Source organism: Curcuma longa, chromosome 16, assembly GCF_044706935.1.
Source record: "Curcuma longa cultivar G26 ecotype Majalengka, Jawa Barat chromosome 16, ITB_CL_G26_1.1, whole genome shotgun sequence".
Classification (NCBI taxonomy): Eukaryota; Viridiplantae; Streptophyta; class Magnoliopsida; order Zingiberales; family Zingiberaceae; genus Curcuma; species Curcuma longa.
Window position 1 is genome coordinate 10,859,465 of NC_133876.1, and position 18,566 is coordinate 10,878,030.

Here is an 18,566-nt window from a genome sequence, read left to right on the forward strand (position 1 = left end):
TGAGTGAAGGGTAGATTGGGCAGTGCCAGTAACAAGGTCAATCGGCGGGGCAATGGCGTGAACTTCAGTGGAATGGATGTGAAGGTAAATATGCATTAATGTTTTTTTATTTTAGATCTTGTTGCATCATGAAAGTGGCAAATGTTTCATGGGATGTATAGAACAAATTAGTAATATGATTATATGAAATTGTATGGAGTGACTATATTATCAATGGAATGGATGCGAAGGTAAATATGCATTTCTGTTCTTTTTTGTTTATTTTAGATAATGTTAATAGAAGATGTAGATCTTGTTGCATTATTCATTATAAAAAAATGAAGGCGACAAATGTTTCATGCTTTCATGAGATGTATAGTACAAAGTAGTAATCTAATTCCATTGTATTTTATGTAATGATTATATTATGCTATGTTAGATTTTTGTGCTAAGGATTATAAATGTTAATTTAGTTATTCTTTATTTTTTATATAATTATTTAAGTGATTAAGTTTGTACTTAGGTCCTTGATGTGTCACACTGTGGGCTAGGACTAAACCAGTACTGAAACAAATATTTAATACTTTGTAGCAGATAGGAAGTGTTGCCACGTTATAATTTTGCACATCATCAATTAAATTTGTATCACTTTCTCATTTTAGAAAATAAAAGGAAAGCAAATCTATGCATATGGATTAGGTTAATTTTTTTAAGGGTTTGCCTCTAATAGAAACCACAATATACTCCACTTACCAGAATCATTGAAGTAGTGACAGCTATAGAAGTAGTGAAAACTCAATTAGGAAACACTAGCAAGGAGAATGCACAACCATCATGTTAGATTAAGGCCATGGTTTCAAATGCCAATGGACACAACCGAAATGTATTGTTCTATTGTCAACCTATGCCACATAAACTCTTTCAATAGCGTGTGAATGTGCTTTGAATTCTTCCTTTTGTATTCATTAGCTTGTTTTCTTTTGTCTGTTGGTATTTTTGTCTGATTGTTTTGAGCTAATTATTGGTTGTTCTCTCTTCAGGTATGCAGTATTTTCTGGGCTCTTACCTCTTCAGTTCTGTTACCATGACTAGGCCACCTGGGCCAAAACTGTATTTGAACTAATTACTGTATTGTAATATAATTACTGCACTTGAACTAGTTACTGCACTGGAATTTTACTAATGTATTTGAACTTTGTGTTGTGATTGTGTTTTGAGTGAAGTTTGTGATATTTTATGGATGTTTTGATTGAACTTGTTATGGTTTGAGTGTGTTTTGAGTATGCATATGTATTGGATATATTGTTATGGTTTGAGTGTGTTTTAGTATGCATATGTATTGGATATCAGCAGATATGTATTGGATATATGTATTACAGCAGGATATCAGAGATAAAAACGGCGAACCGGGCAGAAGAAAACCGTAACTTAGCGACGAAATTAGCTTAATTCGTCGCTAAGTTAGCGACGATTTTGTTGAAAATCGTCGCTAATCGAAGTGTTAGCGACGAAATGACCAAATTCGTCGCTAACCTTCGATATATTAGCGTTCAGAAAATTCCTTATTAGCGACGATTCCATATAGTTGTCGCGAAGTGTTAGCGACGAATTTGGTTAAATTCGTCGCTAATCGTCGATATTGTAAGCCTAATTTAGTCGAAGTTTTAGCGACGATATTTTAAAAACTCGTTGCTAATCGTATGAACATTAACAACGAAATTTAGATAATTTGTCGCTAAATTTAGCGACGAAATATGTGGAATTAGAGACGATTATGATTTCGTTGCTAATGTTAGCGACGAAATATAGATAATTCGTCGCTAATGTTAATTTGCGACAAACTTATAGAGACGAATTTAGCGACGAAATATTCTCATCGCTAAGATATGTTAGCGACGAAATTATTAGGTTAGCGACGAAAAAATTTCGTCGCTAAATACCTGAATTCTTGTAGTGTATGTATCTTTGGGCAATTCTTTTGTTCAAATGAGTATATCGTTTTCATTATATGGCCCCCCCCAAATATGAAATCCTGGATCCTCCCCTGGACCCATGATATTTTCCTTCCATTGTTGGAGCGCTAAAAAAACTATTAAAGTGGTCTAAAACACTAGTCCATTAAAGTTTCTAACAAACATCAACTAATGCCTATAATTTTTAAAATATCAATTATTAATATGAAAAAAATAAATACCCAAATGCACAAACATTATAAAATTTTGACATTGATATAACACTATCATCTGACTCCTCTGTCATTACAATATGTTGGTGCATATAGTTTTGATGCAGCACCACAATGATGTAGGTTTTTCAAAAACAAAACCATGTTGGTATGATTTTGCTATCTTTTAAATTGGGTTGTGATGTTTTTTGAACAACAACACCAAGTGATGTAGATTTTCAAAATCTAATGAATTTTAATCAAAACTCAAAATGAAAGTGTGGTTGTTAGAAACTACAAAACCCTAAACCTTGCAGAATATCAAAGATTAATGCATATTAATATGTGAAAGATAAACCCTAAACATGTGCAAGAGATGAGCACTACATTAGAAACCGAATGCAAACCTTTGGAGATGATTGAGATCGAGAGGTTGAAACACCTGGGTCATTCTGAAATAGGTGCATAGTTTACACTAGAAGAGGAGGGAGATGACCAACATTAGAACATAGAATGATAAGGCAAAATTAAATCCTAAAAAATCGAATAGGAGAGAGAAAGTTTATCAGTATGTGAGTTTTGATGAAAATCCTAACTTACTTGTCGTGAGTTGAGAGGGGAACAAGATGACCTATCTAGGGTTTCAACTTTTGAGGTTTTCGACGATGAGAGAGAGAGATTGCTTTTGGCGGGATAAAATTTTTGCTTTCTCCGAGCAAAGAGAGAAGATATTTACTTTCCCCACGTAGAGAGATATATCAAGGTTACGTGCATTCGAACCAACGAAATATATATATTTTTAAATGTGACTCGGGTGATTGGGAAAATGTGAATGACGTCAGCAGTTGGTGCAGGGGTAAATTGGAAATCAGGTGTGCCCATTAGGAAATTGTAAAAAAAAAAAAATCGTGTTTGACTTTCTACATTCAAATTAATTAGGCAAAAGTAAAAGTGCATCCCTTTATTTTCAAATAATCAAAGGGACACCTCAATTTGATTTTTTTTATCAAAAGGGCATCTCACTTTACTATTCAACTATGTACAATTACCTAAATACCCTCTAATACTGTTATGTACTATTATGTATTATTCAGTTCTTATCTCCCATCTAATTTTGAATCAGTCACGCATTGTAATAGTTACAATTTTGTAGCTTCTACAATGTTATTTCTTATTCATGTTATAACAGTTACAGAATCGTAATTGTTACAACTATTGTAACAACTACAAAATCATAATTACTAGATTATGAATTCCTACTATTTTTGTTTACATTGTAGCAGCTACATTTTCATAATTGCTACAACGTGAATTTATATCATTCTTATTCATTTGTAGCAACTACGATTTCGTAGCTGCTACAATGCACTTGACTACGCATTCAATTAGTTCAGAAGTTAGGTGGGAGATAACAATACTGAAGGAAATTGGAGTAATTATACACGATTGAACAATGAAATGAAGCGCCCTTTAGATAAAAAAACAAAATGGAATTCCTATTTGATAAGTTGAAAAAAAAGACTCATGGAACCTATAAAATTAAAAATTAACTTGGTCATCAAAATATAGGTGCCATGTAGATATCATGTTAGGGTGAACCCAACATTGTTCCTATCTTTTTGTTTTCTTATGTCAAAGTCTTCAATATAATAATTATAGTGGTGTTTATTTATTTCATTTTTTATTTTCTATTTTTAATCTTTTTCATCTAATTAATCCATTTGTTTCCTTTTTCAATTCTACAATTATAATGAAAGAGAAAGTTCATCATATCAATGGGTAAGAAAATAATTAATCTAAATAAGAATCATGATATTCAATTTATGATGAGTCTGAATAAGTTTTGACATCTAAGACATATATAAGGAAATATTAATAATAACAAAAACAAAATTGTAATCATTAATAAAAAAATGATTAAATAATTTCAACCATTTAAAAAAAACCTAATAATCGAAATCAACGATTTCAATGTTTTAAAAAAAACACTGTTAATCGCACCTTGGTAATTTGGCTCAAGCTCGACTTAAGCCTGACTCGAGTCTACCAATTCGGCTAAGGAGTTGGCATGGTAGCTTGTTATCCATAGGATATGTGGTTGTAGGAAAGGTCAAGTTGGATGGTATTTTGGTACTCTTCCATATAGCTAGGAATTCCTCTGTTTAACCGGTTGTGACTAAGGTCAAGAAACTCTAAGCCCTTGAGGTTTCCAAATGACAATGGCATAGGACCCGTCAAAAGGTTCACACCTTGGTCGTACCACTCTTCTACTCTTCGAATGCCCTTACGCTCGTCAATCGCACTTTCATATGACTATTGATTACCATGCCTTGACATCTAAACCCTTTTTCAATGTGCATGTCAATCTTTGACACCCAATCTTCCAACACCAAGTCAGTCGGTACAGTGTAAATGAAATGTTTTTGCCCTACCTAATCCATTTAACCAAACAAATCTTATGAACCAACTTCAACAATTTAGCTAAACAAGTTATGTCAAAGTCACTCCTACAGTTGTATTGTGTAGAAGTGTAGAAATTATAAAATTTGAGTTGTATAATAAATTAAACCATTATATATATATATATATATATATATATATATATATATATATATATCAAATGATTTACGTGGTTGATCAGTAAAGTAGTTTGATTAGGCAGATGAGCCAATTATGTTGATTGAGCCAGAACCAATTAGGTTGGATTGATTGGGTTGGTCGAAGAAACAAAATGGGTTGAGCGAGCCAGATAGTTGTGGCAAGCTAGTTAATGGGTTCAATTGAGCGTTGTGTATCACCCCCCTAAAGCATTTTCACTCCACAACTATTTCATTTGACTAAATAAGATATAATTTGAATTGTATATTAAATTAACAGCTAATCGATACTTGTCTATCTCTTCATTTTTTTTGCCTCTATTTCGTACTTTTTGAGTGATTGACAGCTAATCTACAATTGCCGAGTATGAAAATTTTTTTTCTCTATTTATTTTTTTTAAAAATTAATTATATTTCTTTCTTCTATTTACTTAATAAATAAACAGATTTAAAATTTTATCTATAAATTATTTTTTGATATTATTTTATAAAAAAATTCTTCCTTTCCTTTTCACAAAAATTTTTTCCCCCCAATGAACTCATGTTACTTGCAAGTTCAGAGCACTGTAACGAGTCAAATTTAAATTTTATAATATTTAATTTTATTTAATAAGATAATTAAGTTAAATCAAATTGAATAAAAAATAAATTAAATTATTAAAATAATTATTAAAATTTAGTTTTGTTTAAATACTTTTACATTTAAACTTATTTGATTAATGATTGAGTGATAATATAAATTTATTTTTTTTAAAAATATTTATTAGCATGATAAATATAATTTAAAATATTATTCATAAATATTAATATTTAATATTCATATATATTAATGAATTAAATATATATATATATATATATTCAAATTTATTTATATAATTTAATAAATTATTTAAATTTATTTATAATTAATTTTATATGTATTAAATAAATAGATATTTATTCATTTATGGTCGTACAAGCTCACCTGATATTCGATTCCTTTCTCATTCTTTTCATTCATTCTTTTCTTTTTTTTAAGTGATCCGGCGAGAGTAATGTAGGGTGACGTGGATAAGAATTAAAATCTGAGAAAAATACTTAGCAATAACGGGGAGCGAGGGTAAAGAGATCCCGATCTCTTAAGACCATAAGGAAGAAAAATCGGGCTCTCTAAGAGAAAAGCTCATTCCTCAATACAATATCTGAGGACCCACTAACCTTCATCCGAAACACCCCGACCTCTTATCCTATCGATTTCAATACTCTTGCCCTAAGCAAACTGATGACCTAGCAAAACGCCGACCTCATCAAGAGGTCGGCGTGTACCTTGGTATCCGAGATGAGCTCTTCATAGCTTATATTTATAGATTACAATCTCTCACAATAATAGAGTACATACTTTATTGACCAACCTCATTATCAGGTCGGATCCCTTCTTCATCTCCCTATACTAAGCTCGATTTTTTACAAAAATCCCTGACCGACCTCACTAAGAGGTCGGCACAAGGTTTAAGATACAAACCGAGCTCTTCTGGACCTCAGTGCACATAACCCGATTCCCTATGATCCCCGTGGCAGTAAGCTAACTTCGTATATCGACCTCATGACTTGGTCCCGGTATCACATACCGACCTCATGACTTGGTCCCGGTATTACATACCGACCTCATGACTTGGTCCCGGTATTACATACCGACCTCATGACTTGGTCCCAGCATCGTATACCGACCTCATGACTTGGTCCAGGCATCACTTCCATCAGCTATGACACACATAAAGAGCTCGAGGCATACCTAGTTCAGCTCATCAGCCCGTCTAAGCTTACCATATACCTGTACATCCCAGCTGCACATAAAAATCAGTCATTCTCAATCTCAAGTACTTGACAAATGGTAACAGACCGTCACACAGACCTTTTCGTCAAGTTTGGCGACTTATCTGCAAGGATTAAGATATAGACCAAGTCCTCCTTGGTCCCGCACGATCCCAGTCATCCAGAGAAGATAATCTACGTTGCTAAACCATCAGATGCGCGAAATTTGTCACAAGATTGATCCAACGATCTCGCCTCCACCACCAATGGTAAACAAAGAGATCCGAGGATATCGCTCCCACTATCCCTATATAAACTCCACAGGTATGACAATCAATCATCTTGGATTCTCTCTACACACTTCTATTTCTCTTTTCTGACTTGAGCGTCGAAATGGCCACGCCAGGATCCCCCGCCGCTTCGCTAATCCGTGCGTTCAGTGTTCATCTCTTTAGGTCCTTATCATCGACGGGGAATTGTAGGTTGACGCGACATTACACTGTCTGATAGCGTGGCTATCGTCGACAAAGAGCCGAAACATAAAGATTTTTTTTTTCTTTAAAATTTTTTCCACCTTAAATTATTCTCTTCGTCAATCCATTCTTAAACATTTCTTTTTTAAAGATTTTTTTTCTTTAGAATTTTTTCCACCTTAAATTATTTTCTTCGCCAATCCATCCTTAAACAAAAAATCATGTTTAACTTGCTACATGCAACTTATTACCTCAAAAACAAAAATTACTTTGGTCAAAATACAGGTGCCACGTGGATATCATGTCAAGGGTGAATCCAAAATTGTTCTTATCCTTTTGTTTTCTTATCTCGATTCTCGAGCCTTCACTATAATAATTATAGTGGTGTTTATTTTATTTTATTTTCTTTTTTTTTCTTCTATTTTTAGCCTTTTCATCCTTTTGTTTTCATTTGTCTCCTCCACTCGAGGAAAGATCGCCGCGATGCCGTCCTACACCGCTCCCTCTTCCTCCGCCACCGCCGTCGCCAAGCGCGACCTCGCCGCCCTGATCGACGCCGCTCGCCCCTTCCTCCGCGGCGAGCTCGAGAGCGTCGACCCCGCGCTCCCCTCCCTCCTCGCCGTACTCCGCTCCGTCGGCGCCGGCGAGTGCTGGCACAAGCACAGCACCTTCCTCGCTCACCTCAACGACGTCTACCGCGCCCTCAAGATCTGGTGTGCCCCTGACCCCGTAGCCCGCTGCGGACTCTTCCACTCCGCCTACTCTAACTCCTATGTCAACCTCGCCATCTTCGATCCCAACACCGGCCGCGACCAGGTCCAAGCCCTCATCGGCGCCCACGCCGAGCGCCTAGTCCACCTATTCTGCATCGTCCCCCGGCAGCTCCTCATCCACGACCGCCTACTCTTCCACTACTCCGACGCCGAGCTCGCCGACCACCTCCTCCTCGCCGACGAGTCGCTCCGCCAGGCGAAGGAGGAGGGCGCCTTCGACGCCGCCGAGCCCTGGCGGGCCAAGCTGCGAGCGCTTCTCCCGGCGGAGGGGATCCGCGTGGAGCACATCAAGACAAGGGACGTAGTACCCCTGTCGCGGCGCGTGGCGGCGGCCTTCCTCCTGATGACCATGGCCGACTTTGCCGACCAGCTGTTCGACTTTCAGGACAAGCTCTTCGACAACGACGACGGCCGGCTGACCTTCCGCGGGAACAGCAGGGCCGCGCTGTGGCCCGGCGAGGGGAAGCCCGGCCTCTGGCTCAACTCCATATCGCGGATGGGGGTCCTCTACTCGCTCATAGTCCGGGAGGAGGAGATCTACGCGGAGGAGAGGAAGCGAGGCTCCGACGCCTCCCTGTCCAACGCCGAAAGAGATGAAGACCTGGAATTGATCACCCCGCCAGTATTCGACAACTGCACCAAGATACTGAACACAAAGGATCAGGCCGAGGCAAGGGACTTGTACTGGGAGGCAGTGTGCTCACCGGACAAGCAGCAGCAGAGGGCGGCGAAGCTGCTGGTGGAGAGCTGCGAGAAGAACCCATTTGTGGGAGAGCCCCACCTGGTGCTGGCGCAAGTGTATCTCGCCATGGCAAGGTACGAGGAGGCGGAGAGGGAGGCAGAGAAGGGGCTGAAGCTGTTGCTGGAGTGGGGGAGCAGCTGGGACAAGAGGATGAGCTGGGAAGGCTGGGTGGCATGGGGGAGGGTGCTGCTCATGAAAGCGAAGGAGAAGACATGGCCAGAGACCTCATGGGGGATCCTCAATCTCGGCCTAGTCGATTAAAATGCTGTTGCAGTTCCCTCATCAGTAGTTTCGAGATAAATAAAAAAGTTTATACAAACAAGAGGTAAGTATGGAGGTATGTATTATTTGAGGTTTCAGATTGAACTCTTATTAATATAGTGGTATCGCGTCTCTAAAAAAATAGAGGGTTTTTGATCTATGGGACATATGATGATGGGCATCGGTCATTATAAAAAAGTTACCCAATACAATTTTATATCGTGATCAATTATAATTTTTCAATTTACTTATTCACATATGATTATATGATTATAGAGTCGATTGTAAGACCGTTAGGATGACAAATTTTATCTTTGCATAATAAAAGAGATGATCTGGTATTAGTAATAATCTAGTAAATGTGAAGAGACAGTATAATAACTGATATAACTCACTGCATCTGAAACTACCTGTCGATACCTTTGTAACGGTGTCTACAAGTATCTTCTGTTTTGGTCTGCGAACTCAGTTTCTTCTCGAAATGAATTGGTGTTTCCACATCACTTCCCTGCTCAAAGAAAAAGAATTTCAGTTTTCTTAGAAATGTTACTACTTCATTTAAGATGTTTTAGCAGCTTAATCACAATTACTTTCGTTGAGAAAAGCTATGTACTAATAACCTTTCATACTAATGAAAATAACCATTAGAATCTTAACCACTTAAACACTTGAACACTTATCCTCTCAATGCTTCACATAAAAGCCCTGTGGTTCTTGTTTTGAATCAATACTCATATTCGACTTCTTGGCACATGCTTCGAAGACAATTTCCTATGTGACGTGGTAAGTCTTACCCTGGCTTGATGTGGCAGGGTGAGTCAACAAACGATCTGACCTGGTCAGTCCGGGGGTCAAGGGTCAATGTTACCTTATGAGTCGAAGCCCAATCGCCCCTTTCGCGGCTCGTTCAGCCCGTATAGCTGGTCCTATCTGCCCGGCCTGCGTAGCCTGCTTAACTTGCGCAGGTCATACGGTATGTCGTTTATCCGACCCACGCTATACTCGGTAATTGCCTTACTCTGGCCTCACAATATTCAATGTACTCGACCCATGCCGTACTTGGTTTACCCTAACCACTTAGCCTACTCAGGCTTAGTTTAGTTTACCCTGTCCGACCTATTCTGTCTACTAAGTGCTTAGCTTGCTCAGGCCTACCCGGTGGTCTACCTACTTAGGCTTGTTCAGCTTACTTAGCTCCCTTGGCTTGCCCGGGCTACTCAGTTCACCTGGCCTGCTCAGCTATTCATATTATTCCATTTGCCCAGGCAAGTCCGGCCATAGACGGTCCCGAGCATCCCACTCCACTCCGGCACCAGCCCCGGTTCAAGTCTCTTGGCTAGCAGACAAACAGACTACAGACAACTAAGCGTGCGAACTGTTGTACAGGGAAAAAGCTACGACATATTCAGCCAAGCTCTGCCTCGTAAGTGCTACCAACTTTCCACTCATAGCCAAACGACAAAGGAGGCGTACAGAATCAAGCAGCAGGACAGTTATAGGGCGAGGGCGTATCGCCTTTGTCTCCTAGATGCTTCCCTATTGGCGCTGTCAGTAAGACGCAGGAATTGTCCCTCCAGATACCACCAGAGTTTGCTCCTCTGACAGGAGGAAAGTTCTCTTTCGCAAGTATATCAATCCCCATGCAGGTACGAGCTCTCTCTCTCTCTATTTTGACATACTGAGATGTTGGAAAAGAATGATCTCAATAAACCTGTTATCAGATAATTTACAGCGGAACAATAATAATTCTCTTTCCCACTTTGTGTAATCAAATGGACAATGCAAATCAGTCAATCAAATCTGACAATAAGAAATAGCTAAATCAAACAGAAATTTAGAATGACACCAATTTTAGCGTGGAAAAACCGAAATTGGGTAAAAACCACGGGACCGAGTTGACCACTTAAATCTTTCACTATCACCAATAATAATGGGAACTCCAATGTTCAATACAGTAGCATAATCATCATTATCATCACCATAATGAATATAAGAGAATAATTAGGAATAAGAAAAATCTCACAAAATTGTGAAAATCCTAGATTTCTCCAGTTCATTTTTCTAAAATCGGACAGACTTACAGATGTCAAAATCCGATCTCCACCGTTCAGAATGATGCCCAAGATGTTACGAACACGCTGTCAAAATTTGACGATGATCCAACGGTTCAAACTCCAGCAAACTGAGTTTTTCTGAGATTGCGCTGGAGAAATCTGCACACCTTTTTTCTCTCCTTTTTGTTTCTCTCACTACGTCTCTTGCGACGGCTGCATCCTCAATTTAAACAGAATACAACTAAAGTGGGCTTAGGGTAAAAGCCCAAGTGTGGCCCATGTGGAGGGACCACAACATACCGAGACTACTACTGCTTCTTCTTCTTCTTACTTCAACCTTCGTCGGGAACTGACTTGAACGTCGGAGTGGCCTGCAGAGACTCCCCGGCACCTGCTAATCCGTTCGTTTGTGGTGATCTTTCAGGTCTTCATCCTGTCGAGGATCGTGCAGGCTGAGGTGACGTTTTCTTGACTGGTGGATTGACCGTCGGCGGTATTTGACCGAAACACTATGTACTAATAACCTTTCATACTAATGAAAATAACCAATAGAATCTTAACAAAATGACTACAAGGTCTTAATGAAGGAGAACTTTAGCGCAATGGTCAAGTTGTTGCTGTATTACCTTAAGAGTTGTGGCCACAAGTTCGAGTCACAAAAACAGTCTTTTGCAATACAAAATAATATTATAAATCAAATCTAGTTGACTCTCCCTCAGAATTCTACATTGGCAGGGACCTCGTGAATGGACTGCCCCTTTTAATGACTACAGGGTCTTAATAAATTAAACTGGAAGGGAGAGCAGAACCATTTAAGCGAAAACTATGGAGGTTACTTTGTAACTGCAGAACCTTCTTTTCCTCTCGTTGGAAACAAGGGCACGTGTTTTATATGGAGAGAAATCAAGAAAAAACTCTCTCCCCTCTTCTTCCTGAGCGAGTATTTCTCAACAGAAAATCAGATAGAGTGCTCTTTGAAAATTTATCAACGCAGCATTCCACCCATAATTTAATTCAAATCAACACCTACATCTCAAACTCTTTAATGTAAAGCTCTTGTAATTACAAATGTTTATTATTTCCCAGTATCTAAGGGGGAATGAGGGATAAAAAAACTAGCTTTTCTCCATAGTGAGCAACAAAATACAAGGTCCAATAGGTCATTCTTCACATATTTTGATGGATTCAACAAGAATAACTCCTACTGATATGGTCATGCTCTCAATGACAAACTGACAGCTCTGTCTCAGTACCTGCGACTGGAGGCTGTTTTAATCAAAATTCTCAATGTAAACATCCCAAGTGTCTGGTCTCTGACATATATTAGTGTTTATTGTCTTTGTATTGCTAATTCTAAGGGTTTGGATTCACTCATACAAAGCATTTTTATAATTAAGGACACACAATGTTTATGAACTTCCCTAACTTCAACCTAGATCAAGGGCTACGTTGGGAATCATCCACTATAAACTTATCAGCTTTAATTTCTATACTCTTTCCATGATAACAAAAGTAACACAGATAATAATGTGACAAAAATGCACTTGCAGATATGCGTACAAAGATGCGCTGAAAGTGATTTCAGATGATAGAATCTCTGATATGCGTACAAAGACATTCATTTTCAATTAAAATCAAATGGATATCTCATTTAGTGCGAACTATCCAAAATACTCTTACATTATCTGATATTTGATCGTGTATAAGTTAACAAATAGCTTCTAAAACGTATATATTTTTTAGGTTCACTAAGATTCTTAGTGGTTGGAACTTCCAATCATCTTGATAGAACAAACAGTTTTTTTTCCTCAGAGGTTGCATCATTTCTTCTGTATTGTATATACTTATAATATTTATTTATTTCTTACCTTGTCTAGATTAAATCCCTCTCAAGATTCATTTCTTAGCTTGAGATTTGCTGACCTCCGAGAGCTTTGACTAAGATTTAAAATCTTTCTTTCAGTTGCAAATTTGTAATTCTCTTCCCGGAGACCATTGACTTTTATATTATTTCTAATTTTCTACCCAAAAAATATTAACTATGTGAAATGATACACTGAATATACAGAGCTTAGAAAGCCTCTTATTGTCCCCGGAGCAATGGTGCAACGGTAGAACATCCAGATTGTGACTTAGGAACTCGCAATTCGATCCTCAGCTACAGTGTATTTGCAAGATTTTTCTTCCAAATAGGAAACGCAATCAAAGGATGCTGGGCATCTGGATTGGCCGCCGTATGCGTTTCCCGATTTACCCTGGTGGTCGGTGGGAAACTTCCGTGGGACCAGGCCGATCATCCTCAGGGATTCGTCCATGAGACGCGCTTTCCGATTTACCCTGGTGGTCAGTAGAAAATTTCTGTGGGACCGAACCGACCACTCCTATAGATTGAGTCCATTAAATTGACTAGGATTTATTATTTTTTAGAAAGCCTCTTATTTAATCAACTACTGAAAAGCATCTTTTACCTGCATGTTTGACCATCAACTCAACTTTATATAAATCTACACCGGGTCAATTGTAGCGTATTAAGTCAACCCTGACTTATTATCAAAAACTTGAACTTGAGAGTCAACTTACAATGTAAACTTCCAGGAAAGTTGCTTTCAAACAATTTTGAGCTTAGAAAGAAACTGAAACATAATAAATAACTCTTTGACAGTTCATTGACAATGATGTTCTACTGCACCTCAAATAGTTTCAGTTTCAGCACTTTGACTTTTGGAAAGTCAAACTTAGGATTCTCAAGATCGTTAGGGCGTTGCAAAGTCAAACAAATTTGAGAAAACTTTCAAGCTCTCATTCGATCGACTCAGTTACTGATAAATGTTTCTGTCTCCCGCTTGAATTTACTTCAAGCTCAAAGCAGTTACCCGCCATGGCTCCTTGCTCTACAGCTTCCAGCTGCTTCTTCTTCTCCCTGCCCTCATCTCTCCTTCTGCTATGCTCCTTTGCAGTGCTCCACCATGTTCCCTTCTCCTCCGCAATCGATGCGATCTCTGCAAACAATTCTCTCAGAGGGAACCAGAGCTCAATCTCGGTCGGCGGCAATTTCAGGCTGGGCTTCTTCACGCCCACCGGAAGCTCCTCCCTCAACTTCTACGTCGGCATCTGGTACGATAAAATCTCCGTCTTCACTCCAGTTTGGGTGGCCAACAGAGGAACCCCCGTCGAAGACCCAACTGCATCAGAGCTCAGAATCTCCGGCGACGGCAACCTCGTCCTCCTCCTCCTCGACAATTCCTCCATCATATGGTCCACCAACGTCACCATCCCCTCCGACTCCGCCACAGTCGCTGTCATACTCGACACCGGCAACCTTCAACTGAGGGACGAGTCCAATTCCTCTCTCGTCTTCTGGCAGAGCTTCGATCATCCCTCAGAAACTTGGCTGCCGGGGGCCAAGCTCGGGTTCAACAAGCTCACCGGCAAGTCCCAGCAAGTCACCGCCTGGAAGAGCGAAGCAGATCCTTCTCCTGGGATCTTCACCTACGAGCTCGATCCCGATGGAAGTTTGCAGTATCAACTCCTCTGGAACTTGTCGAGGAGATATTGGACTACCGGACTTTGGGACGGCCACACCTTCAGCTTAGTTCCTGAGCTGGCTCCCCAGTTGAATCGGCCATCTCCTTTTAACTTCCACTTCTTTAACACTACAGAGGAGAATTATTTCATCTACGACATCAGCGATCCCAAAATCACGTCGAGATTCGTCGTAGATTACGATTCTGGCCAAATCCAACACTTGACTTGGATAGAGAATTCGCAGTCATGGATGCTCATCTGGGCTCAGCCTCGCGTCAACTGCGCGGTGTACGGGCTGTGCGGACCTTTCGGCAAGTGCAACGATATCGCCACCTCTTCCTGTGACTGTTTCAGAGGTTTCAGGATCAAGTCTCCGGCGGATTGGGATTCCGGCGACAGAAGCGCAGGGTGCGAGAGGATCGCTCCTCTGAAATGCGAGCAGAACAGCACGACCAATTCCGAGAATGACGGCTTTTTTCAGATGGCATACGTGAGGCTGCCTGCCGAAGCTAACGCTTTGGCGGCGGCCATGGCCGGAAGTCTGGAAGACTGCGAGCTGGCTTGCTCGAGCAACTGCTCTTGCAACGCTTATTCCTACAACGGAAGCGGATGCTTTGTCTGGAACGGCGAGTTGCTTAATCTTCAAGAACAATATTATCAATCTGATGCGGCTACCATTTACCTCCGCCTGGCCGCCTCTGAACTGCAGAGTTCCGGCAGCAACAGAAAGAGGAAGACAACTCGGGTCATCATCGGTGTTTCCGTGGCAATTTTCGTCGTCTGTCTCGCCATGATCAGTTGGATCACGGTACGCAACCGGCGAAGAAGCAGGAAGATGATCGGACATTTGAACAACGTGCAGAGTTCTTTGGTCCCGTTTACATTCTGCGAGTTGCAGCACGCCACTAGAAATTTCTCGGAGAAGGTCGGAGGCGGCGGCTTTGGATCAGTGTTCAAGGGGTCGTTGTCAGGATCCATTGCCATCGCCGTGAAGAAGCTCGAAGGCCTCCGGCAAGGGGAGAAGCAATTCAGGACGGAGGTGAGCACGATAGGCAGGATCCAACACGTCAACCTCGTCCGCTTGCTCGGATTTTGCTCGCAGGGGTCCAACAAGCTGCTCGTCTACGAGTTCATGCCGAACGGCTCCTTAAACGCTCACCTCTTCGGCGGCGCCGCCGCTTCCACGGGGCTGAGCTGGGGAACGAGGTACCAGATCGCCATCGGCGTCGCCAAGGGACTCGCCTACCTGCACGAGAAGTGCAGAGAATGCATCATCCACTGCGACATCAAGCCGGAGAACATTCTGCTGGACGCTGCGTTCAACCCCAAAGTGGCGGACTTCGGCCTGGCGAAGCTCGTCGGACGGGAATTCAGCCGGGTCCTGACGACGTTCAAAGGGACGATCGGCTACCTCGCCCCCGAGTGGATCGCCGGCGTCGCGATCACGGCGAAAGCCGACGTGTACAGCTACGGGATGATGCTGTTCGAGATCATATCCGGAAGGAGAAACCGCGAGAAATTGGCGGCTACTGCAGGCGTCGATTACTTCCCGGACTTGGTGGCGATCAGACTGACGGAAGGCGACGTCGCGAGCGTGCTCGACGGCCGGCTGGCGCGCGAAGAAGCGAACTTGGAGGAGCTGGAGAGGGCTTGCAAGCTCGCCTGTTGGTGCATCCAAGGCCAGGAGAGTTGCAGGCCTACCATGGGGCAAGTTGTTCAAGTTCTCGAGGGGATTACAGAGATCGACATGCCTCCGATTCCAAGATGGCTTCTGCTTGATGCTCGAACTCAAAACCATGGATCAGTTTCTTCCACGGGCATTCGTTAGATTAAATGTCATCAAAATTCTCCCTGAAGAAAGGCATCAACCACCACGTTGCTATATAAGTTCTATCGAATTGTAGTTTTAATGTAGTTTGTGATGCATTACAGTCATCGAATTGGTGCTCATCTCGGAGTTTTGGAAGATATGTGCTCACTTAGATTTGTTGAAATTGATAAGAGTTGAATTTTGATAAAAACCGAAGCAATATCCTCTTCCATCGTGATCAACTGCAGTTTCTCGATTTATCTCCTCACATATGATCGTAGGACCAACTGTGTAGAGCTATTAGGGTGGCAAATTCCATTTTTATGCTGAAGAAGGATATTTACACTTTATTTAGGAGGAGACGAGGGAAGGGGAGGGGAGAGTAAGTAAAGGGAAAGAGAATTTTAACCTTTATTTGAGATGAAGTGATTTAAGAAGGGAAAGGGGAGAGAAGGGTAAGTTTTACCCTTCTATGCTCATGAATCATTAAAATTTTTTCCACTTCGATTTGGGATATAAATAAAGAAAAATGAAACTCAAAAATATTTATTTCAACTTTATCCATATTTTAAAATATTAATTCTCAAATTAATTCATCTACTTAGATATCTCATTTTTGCACCGTCACTCCTCACACAATGCATGTCGTTACCGTTCAGTGTCCAATTGCTCGCACTCCACAACGTCGACCCTCACTGCAAATCTTTTTGAGGACAAGACTCAAGAGAACAAAGACAGATAACCGTAATCTTCTTCTTCTCCTCCAATGATTGTTAGAGACTTGTTCAAAGAGCATACGTTATCTTTTTTAAGAAGTGAGAATATTTTTATTTTTTATATTTAATCTTCATTGCCCTTCCTTTCCTCCCAAATAAGGTAACACATGCAGGGGAGGCTCAAACCCATGGAGGGCCCTAGGCGAATTTTTTTTAAAATGAATGTTATTATTTTAAAAAATTTTCTCTCATCCTTTTTTATTCGGACTTGAGACCGACAAGGGCGGCTCAAGCCCACGGAGTTTTATCAGTATTATTATTTTTAAGATTTATTGATTTATTTTCTTCTGAATTAATATTATTTTCTTCGTTTAAATTAAGACAAATTTCTTTTTATTCTTTAGTATTATCTTTTAATTCAATTGATTTTTCATTTAAAATTTCAATTATATTATTTTCTAAATTTTGATTTTTATTATTAATAACAAATTTATCAAGTGCACCTTTTTGAGATTCATTAAATTTTTTTATGTTTCTTTTTTTCATGCGTTTTGTATATCCAAAATCATATTTTTTAATAGACATATTTATATTTAAATAATAATAAAAATTGAAAAATAAAAATTTACTCTAATAATGAACTATCTACTAACAATTAATAATAAAACAGAAATAATTTACCTAGTCCGTCAAATGATCCACTGCTCTCGATCGATTCGTCAAAAGACTATCTAAAAACTAAATCTCAGCAACAATAATATTGGAAAAAGGAAAAGAAATTACCGGATCGGATCCGACGCCCAAATATGGAGTAAACAGCAATCAAGGAATCCGACGATCTGTAAACAGGACGCCCAAATACGGAGTAATCGGATCCAACGCGGCAGGGAAGACGATTTCGCCTGCGAGGAAGACGGCCAGAGGAGCGAGCCTCGCCGCGGCCACTAGAGAGCCTCACAGTCACGGCCAGACTCTAGCCGCCAGAGGGGCGAGGAAGACGGCCAGAGGCCAGAGGAGCGAGGCCCTCGCGGTTTCGCCGGCGAGGAAGACGGTCAGAGGGGCGAGGCGGCGAGCCTCGCGGTTTCGCCGGCGAGGAACAGAGGAAGACGGCCAGAGGGGCGAGCCTCGCGGTTTCGCCGACGAGGAAGATGGCCAGAGGGGCGAGCCTCGCGGTTTCGTCGGCGAGGAAGGAAAACCGTCGAAGAAGAGGGCCAGAGGGGCTTGAGCTCAGTGCTCGCGTCGAACGGACGGAGGTGCTCAGTGCTATCTTGAGCTCGCGCCTCTGATGAGGGGAGATCGCGTCGGCATCGAACGAGGGGAGATGAAGAGTCGAACTGTCGAAGTCTGTGAGATCGGCGTTGAACGAGAACGTCGAGAAGAGGAGAGAACGCGTCGACCGAGGAGAGGGGAGATAAAGGGGATATCGGGACGCGGCGAGATTTTTCGGATCGGATTTTAACCATCTATTACCCATTAACCCTAAATACTTTAAATTTTTTTGGGCCCCTTTTAAATCTGGGCCCTAGGCATAGGCCTTACCGGCCTATGCCTAAAGCCGAACACATGTTACGTTAATGAATCTTTCATCCGTCTCAAATATTTTACTTTCATTCTCTTTCCCTTCCTTTCCTTTCCTTCCTCTTCTATTAATGAACTTTCTCTCACCCCATCCAAACAGAAC

The 18,566-nt window shown here is 40.8% G+C and overlaps 2 protein-coding genes across 2 annotated transcripts; both read left to right on the forward strand.

Annotated features, from left to right (window-relative positions):
* The first annotated feature begins 7,468 nt into the window (after positions 1-7,468).
* LOC141847697 (uncharacterized) lies at positions 7,469-8,815 on the forward strand. The gene has a single exon (XM_074735763.1). The coding sequence runs from the start codon at positions 7,488-7,490 to the stop codon at positions 8,778-8,780; it is 1,293 nt and encodes a 430-aa protein (XP_074591864.1). The 5' UTR covers positions 7,469-7,487; the 3' UTR covers positions 8,781-8,815.
* Positions 8,816-13,712: 4,897 nt separating this feature from the next.
* On the forward strand, positions 13,713-16,187 carry LOC141847057 (G-type lectin S-receptor-like serine/threonine-protein kinase At2g19130). The gene has a single exon (XM_074735041.1). The coding sequence runs from the start codon at positions 13,713-13,715 to the stop codon at positions 16,185-16,187; it is 2,475 nt and encodes an 824-aa protein (XP_074591142.1).
* The last annotated feature ends 2,379 nt before the right edge of the window (positions 16,188-18,566 follow it).

Excerpts from the sequence above, each read along its gene's own strand:
- LOC141847697 (XM_074735763.1), top strand. The coding sequence starts at position 7,488 with ATGCCGTCCTACACCGCTCCCTCTTCCTCCGCCACCGCCGTCGCCAAG.
- LOC141847057 (XM_074735041.1), top strand. The coding sequence starts at position 13,713 with ATGGCTCCTTGCTCTACAGCTTCCAGCTGCTTCTTCTTCTCCCTGCCC.